At 35.4% G+C, this 16,550-nt stretch overlaps 1 protein-coding gene across 2 annotated transcripts in view; it reads left to right on the top strand.

The window, feature by feature from the left end:
* LOC111028193 (serine-rich adhesin for platelets) overlaps positions 1-16,550 on the top strand; it is a 262,409-nt gene that overhangs the window by 183,901 nt on the left and 61,958 nt on the right. For both annotated transcript variants that reach the window (XM_022306743.1, XM_022306742.1), the window contains exons 6-7: positions 5,167-5,285; positions 10,907-11,480. In XM_022306743.1, coding sequence (XP_022162435.1) covers positions 5,167-5,285; positions 10,907-11,480 — 693 coding nt within the window. The remainder of the gene's footprint in view (positions 1-5,166; positions 5,286-10,906; positions 11,481-16,550) is intronic.

The following is a 16,550-nucleotide window of genomic DNA, read 5'->3' on the forward strand; positions in this document are numbered from 1 at the left end:
CACACACACACACACACACACACACACACAATATATTATATACCCGTGTTCTGTATGGGTCGTACACAATAAAAATGATTACACGGCGGTGCGGGTTGAGTCGAACTGGTCGACGGGCGTCGAGGAGGTGAAAAGAACAAAATTATTAATTCTTCTCGTACACGTCGGCCGGCGGAGTGCGTATAATATAATATATATTATGCAGCGCACACTCGGCCTGCAGAACGCGGAGTAGACCGTTTTGAGTTAATCAACGTGTATGCAAAATAAATTAAGGTAATACAAATTTCTATTGTCGGCGATAAATAGTTTATCATTTGTTTAAGCACTTACAACACAAATATTATGTATACTATTGCTACTACAAGTACCTGCACTGGTATACGCGCAGTATCATTTTGGACCCCGAACTACGGGGCTGCGGTGCCGTTGAATAATAATAATAATAATAATAATAATAATAATATGAATTCTCGCTGCACAACAATGTGTGCATACGCTCATCCGCGTATAATTCGTGTTGGTTTAACATTAGTTACCAGCTCCGTACAGTTTTCCCGGGCGAGAGACGTGCTGGGAAATTTTTACGACGGTCGGACGACTCGGAATATTGTTGTCTACTAATAATGTGCCACAAATCGTTTCCATATTGCATAGGTACATATAATAAGAACGCGCCATAGACATTATAATATTATGTCGTGGTATTATTTCAATCGAACTCGGTGGAAAGGAAACTCAGCACACGATAATGATTCAGTATCGACGCGATGAGCGGAGAAATATGTATCGACTGCAGGAGACTCGAAGGACCAAGGGACACGGATAAGAGATTATAAACGACTTAGCGCGACCCTTATTTGACGGTTATCCAATTACTTGAATAAGACAGATATCACGGGACGTTATGAAAATATTAGAATATTATGCCTAATTGCGAAACGCATCAACCCGGACTACCGCGATCCGTGTATCTATGTCGGAACGATGATTTAACTGGCCGTGAAAATAAAAATACCCATCGTAAATCATTAATAATTTTGCAGTATTGGATTTTTATGCGGGTGGACACGATAACGGAATTCCAGAATAATGATAAAAAAATAAGACCGTAGATATTATGCGTTTATTTACATTAAAGTATATACATTCGTCTCGTCTCCATAATATATTCTTCTTCTCGATAATTTTCCCCTCGTCTTCGTGGAATTTCCATACCGAATTCGAAACTCCGACAACCTCGGTGCACTACCGAATATATTATGGCCATTTATTCCCTTTAATTTAATATCGATTTGCATCGATGTTATTATTATTTATTTGCCTTTATAAATTATTATTGTCATTCGAACGACTCGTGCTCAAAACGAATTACTTTCATTTCTCCCCGACCGTTAAAAACGATACAGACAGATTATGCACGTTGAACCTATAATATCAATATGTATAGTCCATTCGTACGTATAAAAGTAACTAAATCATCGTTGAAATATTATTATCTTTTAATTTAAATCATTCACGTTTTTTTATGCGTCATCAGAATAAAGTGTACTTAAAACAGCAATGGTGATCGTTCTATAGATAGTTTCACATGAAATACACTAAATTGATCATCCTAAAAATATAGTAAAGTATAATACAGCGTAGTGTCATTCATGTATTCATTTTTGAAAGGTCAGGTCAACCTTCCGCGGTACTCTTCCCATAATTTTCGAACAATTATAACTGAAACGGCCATGCGTGGCATACATAGTCATAATAATAATAATTTAATCTATACCAATAAGATGGCACTTTATTTATAATGGGACATCGAAGATAAACGTTTACAATGATTCGTGAAATAAATATCAAGTGCAAACATTATTCTCTCCAAAGAGCAAAAGGTCTGATGACAAGCGGGAGAGGTTAACGAAGACATTGGGAACATTTGCATTTTATAACATCAAAGAGAGTGGGCTGATATAAATAAATAACGGGGTATACCGCACTCTCACACACGCACACTATGTTTTAATATCGCTGGCGGGTAAAGTTTTAAAAGTTATGCGTTTCATTAAATTTGACTGTGGACCGACCGCCGGCTGCTGTTTACAACCCCTCGGAATCAAAATGAAGCCACCACATCGCTTCGTCCTCCGAAGTTAAAAAAATAATAATAATAATAATCGTAATAATAATAATAATAATAATAATAATAATAATAAGCCACTTCAAAAAGAGCTACCGCAACCTAACATTATAATCATAATCATAATAATAATAAACCTTAGTGTGCAATGTCTGCCGTGGCCTTCTTACTATACTTTATACTCGCTGTTTCACCTATTCACTTCCGAAGCACCCGAGTAGAATAATATAATACGTTCCCATCGTTTTTTTTTTTTTTTTACCGGAGAGAAACTGCGTTCACTTCAAGAGGATTCTACAAGGAACCAACAATGTTATGTGAAGTACTCTACATGTAAATCGTATTTTCCTTATACTAATGAGCTAAAAGAAATGCTAAATTTTCTCATTTCCCATGGATAACATTCATCGTTCATGATTATCTAGACGACAAATAGAGATCTGTTTTTAAAGGGGTGCTCAGCCTCAGTCCTCGAATCCTTTCCTTGCCAGATATGCACTTTAACATATCGAATACTAAAACTTCGATATTTACTCTCATTTTTATCACAACAAAAGTTACACTTATTTGTAAGCATTTTCCGCGCATTATAACTATTGAATAGATTTTTTGACATATGCATCAAATTAAACTGTTTGATTTTAGTTATTTACTTAAATAATTTTAAGTTCCGTTATGAAACATATAGTACAATTTGTGTATTGGTACCAGAGTAAACCGTGGTTGTTGTACAATATGCGCTCTTTGCAATTATAATAAAGCGTCTGAATGTTCCATGAGACACAATTTGTCGAATATTAATTTGAATAAAATGCCATCAAAATTAAAACACAAACCTTAACGAATTCATAAAATGAACACCAAAAAAAATTTTGAACACATATTTTTTAACAATAATAAACCACACAGGGGGTTAGTAAAATACTAATAATGTTTAATAATGGAATTAAATCTATCCAACGTTTATGTAGGTACGTGTGATATATATATTATATTAAACGCGATACCAAGTGAGAACATTATGGTGTTTCCGAAAAGCAAGATTAAAGAGAAGAACGGGTAGCCGACAGCGACTAAATGGGATAAGGCAAAGGAGATGATGAAAAGTAACCCAACATTTGGGTCTAAGTGCAATGAGAGTAGAAACATTTCTACAGAAAACCTTTAATGGACGTTTGTAAAGTCCTATAAATTGAGGAAGAGTTATAAATCAGCGGGCTAAGGTAGCGCAATTTATTCCAACGCGACTAGAAGTTTTAGGACAATAATCCTTACGATTTTAAACGGTTAATTTCCAAATGTACATTCAATTCATTCCGCGTGAAGAAGTTAGCAGTCTCAAATAATTTTAATAGGTTTTTTTTCTTAGTTCGTTACGATTTATGTACACAAATTGCAAATAATAAGTAAAATCTCATTTCCCCTCACCCCTATTATCCGACCACCTAAAAGGAAGTAGTTCACTTTCTTTTTTGTTCGTCTTCTATTTTTTGTTCTTTTTTAACGAGTGCTCGTTAAAATTCTTCAAGAAGACATTAAGATCGTTGATTAACGAGCGTTTTATAATAATAAATTGGTGGAGGCTAGCAATTGCAAGTTTTTGTTCTGTTCAATCGTAAACGCTGCAGCAACACGAATTTATAATTAATTAATCTCGTTAGGATAACGTTCGGAGTGGGAAAAAGACAAATAGAAATTATCGGATGTACAAACCAATCTTTTATTATTATTATTATTATTATTATTATGTATATCATTATTATTTCAAATACTGTGAAATAGATAATATAGTGGAATTTTAATTGACAGTATCGATAGTTAAAACTATCGCTACTGTAAAAAGTGAAAAATAATATAAACAGTGTAATTTTTAAAGTATCGCCTTGTAATAAGCTCAAATGAATACATTACCGTTATAATATATTCTGCTGTGCAAATATATTTAACCGTTTGTTTCACGTTGGAATAATGTTAATGAGGTTTTGAAGTTAAATTACATTGTGTGTACGCATATACACGTTGCGTTTTAATAGTATTTATAATATGTCAATAACATGTATTACATGTTTGTTTATCACAAGTACACGAGATAAATAAAGTAGTTGACAAACGTTTACAAGACTATACAAACAAGTAGAACACGAAATAATATATTCTGCTGATCAAAAATGTTACCAACGAACGTCATTTTACATAACTTTTGTACCGCTTCGCAATGAGTAATGGCCGAATGGCCGATGAACATCACACAGGTCATCTGTCATTCAAAAAAGAATATTGTTTTGAAATGATATTTATCGTGATCTATATAGCGATGAACATTGTACAGGGACGTAAAAGAGTAACAGCGAAAACAAATAAAGCGACGCGGTTTTAATTTATTGATCAGCTAACAGTTGTCGACCGATTATTATTTTCTAGGTCCAATCGATTCGGGGATGTCTCCGGAGAAAAATATACTATATTTTGTTTGGCGCTGACATTTTTAAACACGTCGCGTTCGGAAATAAACGAGCTAACTCCACGCGACGTCTAAACGCTTTGGAGTCAAGTCGAACAAATAATCATACATCTGAAAAGTGCATGTTGACCACACACAGTGTGTGACAGATTATAATATCGAACGTAACATGTGATGTCATGTACGTACAACTTATAGCTTTTAGCATCAATATGAAATGATGCCGTAGGAGCTCGTGCAAAACAAATACCTATATTTTTTCTTCCCGGTGACGGTCAAACTGTCAATACCACATTTAACCCCCCCCTCCCCGCACACACCCTTCACGTCATTGTACGACCACCTGCCACTCATAATGCCTAATGGTATCTTGCTCGTCGTACACGAATTATTATCGTCACACTTGGTGTAGGCACGCAATACAATATTATTGCAACAATTACAGTGTTATGCTATACAATGGTCGTAAGGGTGAAAATTAATGATCCTCGAGGACTATATTATTTTTATTGCGATGACCAGGTATGCTATGCATTAAGTATTAATAAAATCGTTAAAAATTCGTGTGTTACAGACCTGCGGGAAAGTGTTTGGGAACGCGTCTGCACTGGCCAAACACAAGTTGACACACAGCGACGAACGGAAGTACGTGTGCAACGTTTGCAGCAAAGCTTTCAAAAGACAAGACCACTTGTAAGTGTTTCCTTGTACAACGTACTATTATAATATTAATTATTTGTAGAAAAATCAACGATCCATATTATAATATTATGCCTACGTATTAAAATATATAATTGTAAAATACGTCATACATCATGTGCGTGGCGCATGAACCATCGAACCGACCTGTTATTCTAAGTGCACCAGAAAAATATTAACTTTTTCGCGTATTTTATTTTTTATGTTTATATTATATTTTTTTTTTTTGTACCACCGCACACATACACACTCGATCATAATTTCATCCGTCTCGGTTGATATTTTCAAATTATACCGTATTTACATAGATATATTTTTATTTATTTATTTATTATTTATTTTTTTAAACCTCCGAGAACGGTCGTAGCCTAACAATAATTTATGTTCACATAGGACCTTTTTTTCATATTTATTGTGACCTTTTCTCCACTTCCCGCTACCTCTCACCAGGGGCTATGACCACCACTGCCACCATCCCTCCAACCGACACCCCCACCCCAACAACCACCACTGACTCGCCGACAACAGCGTCCAACACCACCCCATCGCCGCCGCCGCAGCTGCAGCACTAGCCTCCGGCCACTGCAACCGATAGCGGTCCCGCTAACGCTGGTACGGTGGGTGGTTGTTGTACCCTATAATATCCCCTTGGACGGAGTTCCCGACTTACGTACATCGACAAGTATCGGTTTTCATTACGTCGGGAAATTGAAAACGCAACCCCGCCCGAGATATAAGTATAACCGCATCGGCGTTATTGCCTAAGTACCTGTGCGCGTGCATGATATATTATTACGTAAATAGTATTTTTTTTCCTACCCCTCCCCTCCCAACAACAAATTTCACACTCGCACGTGCACACCCGTGACCTTACAAGCTGTTTGGAATATCCTCGTGTATGAATTACCGCGCATAGGTTCAACGCCGGCGCCAATAACAATAATAATAACAAAAGTATTTATTTCGAAATAAATGTTCGTAGAAAACCTGATACCCGTAGTGGTTTTTCCGTAAATTGGAAAATGTATTCCGGTCACATTTTTGGCAGTGTCGTCGTCGACGTCTGGGAAAACGGGTCAACGCATTGCCTACCATCGCCCATTATGTTATATACCTACACGCGTGAATAATCGAATGGCCGACAACCCTCCCGGGTGGATAAATCGGCGATTCGGGAAAATAACGTCATACGCGCGTGATAATATATAATATACATACGCACATAAACAGTCTCGTTTTCGGTTATGGTACGTGAGGTGTTTCTCAAGGAGGACAAAATTAAAAACGGACAAAGACTACCACGCCTAACCCACTCACTCACGGCGCCCGCCCACGTGTCGCCGGGGCATACATAATATACATATTATACCTACGTACACAGCATTTCCATCACGCTCCTGGCGGCTGTCCGTTTGATGGAACGAATACGTAACCTTTAAACATTCAAATGCCAACTATGGAAAACGTCAATTCGACAGTGTTTCTCTTATTTCGAAATAAGATCCTTTGGCATTCGCCCTCTGCGCCCGCTCCCCGTGCCGCCCGCGCGATGTTGTGCGTTCGTAATGTAGGTCAGACGCGGACGAACGGAGTTCATTTAAATTCAACTAAAACAATGCAAAAGTTTTGTGTTTTTTTTTTTTTTAATTTTGGAAATATGGTTCGAACACCGGGCTCGTCTTAAAATTAAAAAAATTAAAAATAATTTTTTAAGTAACCAGCAGCGTGTGTTTCTTGCAAACAAACCCCGAGAGAACCATAAGACGACTATTTCTCATTAAAAATAGACTGCCTACTTATACTAAATGAGCATTATGATTAAACTTAAACGTCCTAGTTGGGTTTACTCGGCTTTAATTATAAATCATTGTTTTCGAAATATGATTGTTGTTGTCCTACATACCGGTTTGGTATAAATAAATGCACGGAGTTAGAACAATAATCGAGTGTTCCAACAACAATATTCTTGATACCGATGTTTTAAGTTTTAACGCAGTTTATAACTAAATAATTTTAAACTCGTTAAAAACATCATCACCGATGTTCTAATATTAAATGTCGAGCATATTATTATTTATTTAACTATTTTAATTAAATACACTTATTTTATAAATAGTTTAAATATGTTCGTATAGGTATTTCATATTTAGTTTAGAATACACTGCTCTAAGCTCAAACATTTAATATATTATGTTAGCATTTATTAAATCTTTCATAAACTTCAGAAATGCGTATTTATGATGAACCTTACTTAGCGCAATCATAATAGTATTATCGTTATTCAAGTTTCGTGTAATTAAAGTTTAGAATATTATTTATGTATTTTTCAAAATGTAATTTTGATAGCTCTGTGTAAATAAATAACAAAAGTATCATCTTTGTGCAGTATTGTCCTATACTGCATAAAAATATCATCGGACAAATATATAAATTAAATTATTTTGAGTGTAATTATTTTTGTCGTCAAACGTTAATTTTTCAAGAGCGATAAAATACATTCTGTAAGCAGGATAACTAGCAATAGATTTTTTGTGAAATAATTAACTTCCATACACCTATAGTGTCAAATAGTAATAAAATATAAATGTCCAACAAGATCAATAGCGTTATAACTATATTATGTACAACGGAATAACAGTGCTTGGATAAAAAAAAATGTCTCATTCTATATTAAGTACAATAAATTATCGTTTGAAATATAAATGTTAATTGCATTTATTGACAGCCACTATTCCGTTTGATGTGCATCGTGTAATAGTACTCTATTTTTCTATATTATATTATATTTCAACGTATGAATTATCACATTAAACAGTGCAGATTGATATTGTTGATTGAATTTTGATTGACATTGATTCCGTAGAGTTCTGAAACACTGAAAATAGAAATTCATTTGAAATACTTACGTCCCCGAATCATTTTGAGAGGAAAAATAATATTGTCACCAGGGAACGCTTATATTTCACGTATTCCAAGCCGACTCGCAAAATATGTATCACGAAATTGGCCATCGCCGTCGGTGGAGCGCCGACGGAAATAACAATTTCGTCCCCTCTAACTCGATAATATTTTAAACGAACCCTATCGTCAGAACCAGGAATCCCCGGAGGACGCCCTTCTTACCTGCCGTCCGAGATAAATGGTTGCTAAAATTGGTTTCTCAATAGCCAAGATGATCGGCCGACAGGGATAGACTCGCAAGCCTTTCGGATGGTCTCCGATCCCGGTACCGATTTATATCCCCGTGACCCAATCGATTGTCAATGATTTAGTTTTTGGTGTGTTGTTTCTCTTGCCGATAACGCACAGTGGAATGGGTACTCGTGGGCGAGGGACGGGCAGAGGAGTTGAAAAAAAAAATAAAAGGAAGAAAACACTCAACCAGGTATACGAGAGGGCGGATTCCCATACACACACACACACACACGCACACAAGCACCCACACACCCACACCGGGTTAGGTCGTATATCAGCCGAAGGGAAACCGGAGCAATAATTTCGGCGCTGTAATACAGCTATAAATCTATTAACGCCACGCCCCTCCCGTCCCCCGAACCACTACTCACTCAGCCCCCCCACCCCCACCCACCGGTACTATACCGTATACCAGGACCTGGCACTACCGCTCTGCCCGCACAGTGTTCCAGTGTAGAAAACGACGAGAGAACTTTATCCGGATTGTTCTTTGAACAATAGTCGTTAGCATTTCCGACCGTGCTCGTGTTTCGGCGATTCTGTAATAATACGCCAAATCCCACTGTTTCATTTCCGACATTATATTATCACGGTGGAAAAAAAAAAAGTACCGTGGATAAAATTCTAGTGCTTGGCTGCGTAGTGTATGCGTATACATATATATATATATACATGCATACGTATACGTACATTCGTGTACATATATACACGACCACGGGAAACGTGGGTACAATGAGAAGGAAATAAAACAATTACTTCGCTACTATACGCGCTGTGGCGGGATGGGGTGCGGTCATGGTGTAAATAAATGTTTTTGAATGAACGGACATTTTTCTACTACACCGTGGAAATTAATAATAATAAAAAAAAAAAAAAGAATTTAAAAAAATGTAATAGTTATTATTATAATGCCCCCGATTATTCGTGAACCATGCAGGTCTGCAACACATAACGAGATGATGATAATTTTGACATAGGTTCACGCCGCCGCACAACGCGCTTATATATATCCTTAAAAGTACACACACACGCACACACACACCTATTAAAATATATATACTTTTATCGTCCTGGCAAACGCTAAAAGTGTTGTTATAAAATGTCCACCGCAAAAAGGGTCTTCTGCTTTTCGGCGCGTTTATTACCGCGTTATCTTACCGTGTATTTCCGTAAGGCCGTCAAATCCGTTTTAATTAGTTTACTTCACAACGTTTTCGTTGATAATGTCGCCGCGATGGTCCCACGAGAATGAAAAATATATTTTTCAAAGCATTTTTTTTTCTCGTACTCGACGACGGGTGGATGAGAAAACATTACCTATAGAAAAAAAGACGATTTTCAGTGTCGTTTATCATTATTATTCGGATGGCGTACGCCATTTACGCGTTTCCGATTTATATACCCATTAGCTATATCGTGTGAAACGGTAATCGGGTCAAGGTCAGTGGATTGAGGGACGAGTTGTTATCCACCGCGACAATACTACTGGCGGGATGGACTGAAGGTGCCGTATGAACGTTCTTAGGGTGATTTTAGGTTCGATACGTTTTCCAGGCGACTAATTTTTGATATCATTACTGGGTACTACTTGGATATTATAATCTATGCAGGGTGGTTTTTTTTTATATCATATCCCAAATTATATGACGACGTTTTCCGAAGGTATTTCCTATAAATATTTCGGTATTCGGCTTTCTACTCACTCCTAAGAGGTCACATCGAATAGTAAATATGATACCAACCTCTCCTCCCGGTCAGCGAAACTACTAGTCATCGAAAACAATATGACAATTGTTTTTGTCGGTGGCAAAACTTTTATATATTTCTCTGTTAGCTCATCTGAAAGTTTCCAATACACTCTAAACCCTCCACTTTGGGTTTGTATAATATTTGTAAGTAGCTTATAATAAAATACATACATTTACATCAATAGATTTACATGGCTTGGTGCACATTGATTGACAAATTAAAAATTGTATTTCCATACAAAATTACTATCATTTTAATTATGTAGCTAAAATATTATTGTGTTTCCCATAAGACTTAATTTTTATTAATAAACGAACAACATCGATTTCAGTGTTAATGTTCAATTCGATATATGGTCTTGCGCCGTAGTTAGTTTCTTGACGGCAATTTTGTACCGAATGAAAAAAAACATAATATTTCGTGATTATAATACATGGATATTATATACAATATAATTACTTGTCCAACGTAATACTATACTTGTTGATGCTATGAAAATACTTGAGCCCCCCCCCCCCCGAACCATCCCTTCCCGCTCCCTGGTTGCGCCGAGTAACGCTATACCATCTGGACACTTGCATGCATTCCATCCGGCAGTCATGCCCAAATGCAAAAATTTTAAAAAACCACCCCGCGTGAACAAAATGGTGACGATGTGCATGTCCTGACAGGAACGGACACATGCTGACGCACCGGCACAAAAAACCGTTCGAGTGCAAGGCCAGCGGATGCGGCAAGTCGTACTGCGACGCGCGGTCGCTGCGCCGGCACACGGAGAACCATCACCACCACCGGCCGTCGTCCAATCAGGGCTCGCCACCCGCGTCGCCGTCCTCGTCCACGAGTTCCGGTTGCATACAGTACGCGCCCGCGCCCATGCCGTCGCCGCCCGGCTCGTCCGCGGCCACCACGTCCACCACGGTGGCCGCCGGAGCGCCGACTTCGTCGTCGTCGTCCGCGTCGTCCGCGTCGTCCTCGTCGTCATCGTCCGCGTCCACCACGGTGGCGTTCGGATCCATGTCGGCCATTTCGGTGTCGACGTCCGCGTCCGCCGCGTCGTCTTCTTCGCCGTCGATGTCGTCGTCCACGTCGTCGTCGTCGTCGTCGTCCACGACGTCCTCGTCCGTCGCGCCGCACCACCAACAGCAGCAGCCGCACGACGCGACGCCCAGTCAGCTGCAAAAGCTGCTCAGCGCCGAACCGCTGTCATCGACCGGCGGCGGAGGAGGAGCACTCCCGTCAAAGGTAAGATATTTGCAATGCACATAATACGATCATAGATAACAGAGAAATGGATGGATACACGGAGCACAAGGATAACTCCTCCAGATACCACAGTGGTATGCAATGGTTACTGTGTATAGTTTTTATGTGTGGACTTTATTGTTTTGTGATAATGAAAACAAAACAAAATGATTCGTGTTTATGACAATGTAATATAATAATGTAGTCAATAATAACAATAATTTAATCACACTATAATATTTTAAATTAATTTAATGAGGAAAAAGTGCTCTCTTTTCGTCCTGCACACAATATATTATGTGGAAAGCACATCCATTTCTTTTTTATCTATAGATATAATATTAATAAACTGATCACGATTTTCCTAGAATATAATATTATACACTGTGTATCGGCGCCGCGACTACTGGGGGATGCCGAGTTAGGTCCGTCAAGTCACATTTACCATCTGCAGTCCCGACCTGCTCGATTTTAAATCAAATTTTGTTTTACTGTGATGTTTTAATCTACTGACTTATATTTTGTATCCGGCCTGACCGTGTTTGTAGCCAATGTTTTTAACGTGCCAAAGTGATTATTAAAAAATAATATTTTTACCGGACCATATAAAATATGCATGCATCTCCGACCATAAATTCCTATATTCTCGGCGGGCACCGTATACTATATTATTATTACTATTCTTATTATAGTTGATATTTCGATATATAAAAAATAGAACCACCATATTTCACTACCGTGATTCATTGCTTGTGTAAGAAATACTTTCAATAGCAATTGGCATTATTAACATGACACGCAATATATTATATTCGTCGAGAAATAGGTAGGCCGTAGATGAAAAGATATACAAAAAAAGAAAATATGTTATGCTTGTTTAAATTATAATTTAAGTACGATTCATAATTGTTTTTCGACATAAAAAATATTTGTTTTTGCTAGGTCAACATTTTCATTAGTTCGTACTAGTATGTTTTAATTAGATAAACTTGATTAAGTGCATTATATGCTAATAAAATTGTCCATTATTATTAAAAACGGTGTAGTAGGACATAGCGTAACTGCATTTTTAATTGAATAAAAATTTGAAAGCCTTCAGTATTCTAACACAATATGTTGCATTCAAATTGCATATACAAGGCGCCGTCTTATGAAAAATTATAACAATAATATTAATAATATTATTTGCTCACTGTATGCATTTTGTTTTTGCTATTTACAATGCGAATAAAAATAAAGGTCTGATCGTACTGTTTCCTATCGACATTAACTAAATCAATTGTATTCTTCGTACGACATTTCTGCTTATGATATTATTCAATTGTAAGCACACATTGAATGACATTACTAAATAATATTCACAGATAACACATCTGTGTTAAAGCAAACAAAAGCTTAAACAAAATTATTCGATTTCTTTTCATTAAAAAACTTCCTTACATATATAGATAAAATTAGTTGAAACTGTGAACACGCAATGAGTATTAAATAATGATCATATATTTTTATTATTTTTTTTTATTGTTGATCATAATAACATTATGTACTTACCTAAGCTTTATGTCCAAACCATAATGTGTGGATATTTTGATTGGATAAGCTGTAAAAACTACGTATTATGCATGTACAATATTATAATCACGGTAAAATATCTTTTAATTGCCAGTGAAACATGTACTAATGAACATTTTTATTCTCCGAAAATGAACTTATTGAATAGAACAGCAAACTTTCCAATATTATTTTGAAAGTAAACGAAAATCGTAAAGTTTTAAAAACTTTATTTGAAAAAATATCAAAAAATCGAATGTAATTGTTTACAAACTCTTCAGAATTACTCATTCAAATGAAAATTTACAAAATCACCGGTTCATAATAAAACATTATAAACGCATTATTATATTTTTAAATGTTAGAAACTTGTAGAATCAATAATATCATATTAATGTACTTTAATAAAATGTGTATACCATACACTGATACGATTTGAAGCATTATAAAGTGAGAGAAGAGTTTTTGTACATTTTACTTTCAAGAGAAGACTTTTGAGTTTTGATTGTGCATGGAATACTGAAAACTGCACAAACATACCCAACCAGCTCATATGTAATTGAATACCAATAAATTCAAATAAATCATTAAAAAAATATTATAGAAACGCAAAAAAACATGTTTGATGGAAATAGAAATATAAAATAGTTAGTAGGTATCTGAGCTGTAATCAACAATCTACAACACAGAAATATGTCTCATATTCACTGTATCGAATAAATTCGCAGCCGTGAATCAAGGGTGACAAATAATCGTTTTCGAGTGCCGAATTTATATTGAAAATTAGAGTTGCTAGCCTTGGCTATCTTTTTCTAGCCTTTTACATATATTACCTATAAAATATCTCCCAGCGTCATAGTATAAAGAATGTTTGAGGTATTCGCGGGTTAAAAACACTAAAACATAACGACAGCCAAAAGATGCTCCTATCGTAAATCTATGGAATAATATAATATTATTCTATACCAATTATTTACTAAACATAGAACTTTGACATTACAATCGATTAAATGCACTTTAACATAATATTGTGTGCTAGAAAACGTCAACTCGTACCGTACTCGGGCCTAAATCCCTGTGGATTAATTCGTTCGAAAGCGAATGCATATTTACCGTAGGTACTGACACACCGTAATGATGAGGTCTTTTTTTTAGAAAATAATTCGGTTGTGCCCGTGATTTTATTGATTTAAATTTCGTGTTCCAGCCTATAATTGGCCATTGATTTGTGTTCATTGTTCCGTATTCCACGTTATTTAAACCTTTAATGGTTTTTGCACCATTTATGAATGCCTTGCAAAATAATTATGTAAACTCTATATAAATGTAATTTGCATTCCTCCAGATTCTTTTATCAAATATTAAGACGTCATATGCACAAGTCATAGCGCTTTTACTCCAGTAGAGATTGATTTTCAATTAACAAATTTGCATATCTATAAGAAATTAACATGTCCCCCGTTCCGCTGAAAATCTGAAACTAAGTTTAAAGTTTTCAAGATTTTATAGATATAAAACGAAATTAAAATACATTTTTCTAGACCACCTAAAACGCTTTATGTGTATAATTTCCTTTACATGAAAAGGTAATTAGAAATTTAATTGAAACCGTTTTATTTGGTAACCGACAACTGCATGGCAATATAACCACAAAACGAAATATTCTGTATGAAGGTCTGCAAGTAAAAAAATATACTGCAAAGAAAACTACAATGTTCAAATCAATAATTTAAACTAAATAAACAAATAACTGTTTGAATGTTGATAATTATTTAACATGTAAAATAATAATAATTATACACATGTATTATATATATTTTTTTTAATTCAACCATTTTTAACGTTGATTAAAAAAGTAAAGTTTTTTTACTCGAATATCATAATTTAATCTATAAGAAAAATGGGGGAAAAAATGTAGTAAAATAAAGTCAATGTCAGACGTTGTGTGTATAATATTATTATAAAGAATGACCACTCTGTTTAAATGAGCTCATGTGACACTGACGGTTTTTAACGAGACAAAGGTTGTTGCGGCCTTAGACGAAGTATGAAGTATAATTCAATAATAATAACGAACTTGTATTTGGACATTTTCCCACCAGCAGTCTTGCGGAACAATGGACATTCACTGAAAATTTCAAAAACTTATATTCAAAAACTTGGCAAGTTTTATTTTACAGCTAACGTCTACAATTTGTATTCATAAAATATGTTTTTCAGATAGAGTCCACTCATTTTTTTGCTTTGTTTGTATTAATTATATTATGTTCACTTGATCTTATTTAATAACTTACAATTAAATCAAATATTTCACTGTTTTATACGTCTTTTATGTCTAAGTTATATCATCAGCATATATAAAATCTTAAAATCGAAAAAGCATAAAAAAAATACCATAAACCAAAATTTAATTTAATTTAATTTAATTCTTCGATGACGATCCGACATCGGCATTTTACTTTTATTTTATAGGAACTATAGCTTTATTTATAAAAAAAATTCGAACTTAAAGGGGAGGATGAATGTGTCCCCTCGCTTTCAGAAGTCAACCAAGATTATGATATATAATATATACGCACTAAACATAATGTCACAGAGCAAAATTCAAGACCTCACGAGTTATGATAGTTCAATCGCTTTAAGATTCGAATAAAACATTGACGTTAATATTAATTAGTCTTATCTTAACTCGAATTTTAAATATTGTGTCATTGTGATATATATTTGGTTTTTTCTATACTTGCAGTTCGGATTTGAACCTTCATGGCTTTGGCGTTCCTTATAACTACCTAATTATAGTATCGTTTGAATAATTAATTTTCCGTGAAAAGAAAACCTCTCCGTAGTGTATTTATTTTTACTTTAGCAATTTATTGACAAAAAAAAAAACTCCATTTGAAGTGCATAAATATAATATAAGCATTTTATAAGCTCATTTCCCAGAATGCTCGAACCGATTATTAATTTCAAAAGACCTTTGGAGTTTGAAAACAGTAATAAGATCGAAATAGGTATATAATACTTAATAATATATATATATATATATTATATTATAATATAAACACAGACGATTTCACAGTCTCCGGAGCTTAGACTACGTGCAGCCGGTTCTATATACCCGTATTATAAATGGTAATAATAAACGAGGAGCTTTACAACAATATGTTCGCATATTTATATTTTCCAATACCAATTATTTCACCGGGACGCGATCGGTCGCTGTAATAATAATAATAATAATAATATAATGCCATATATAGGTACTCGCATCGGAATATTTAAAGTTCGATAATTTAAGTACCGTGCTCTATTTATAATTCCTACACAGTATTATGTCGTGTTAAACACTCCGTTCGGTTTTTATGCGGTCGATTCCTTGTCAGTACAGCTATAGGGAATAATGGCGTACATGTGTGTGTAAACCCCGTCCGGGAACAACATGCCATCGGTAGCAATGGAAAATTCCTGGGAGTTTCGTTTACAGTTTATAAAAGAAATAGGAAAATACTGCAGCGATAC

Source organism: Myzus persicae, unplaced genomic scaffold, assembly GCF_001856785.1.
Source record: "Myzus persicae strain clone G006 unplaced genomic scaffold, MPER_G0061.0, whole genome shotgun sequence".
NCBI lineage: Eukaryota > Metazoa > Arthropoda > Insecta > Hemiptera > Aphididae > Myzus > Myzus persicae.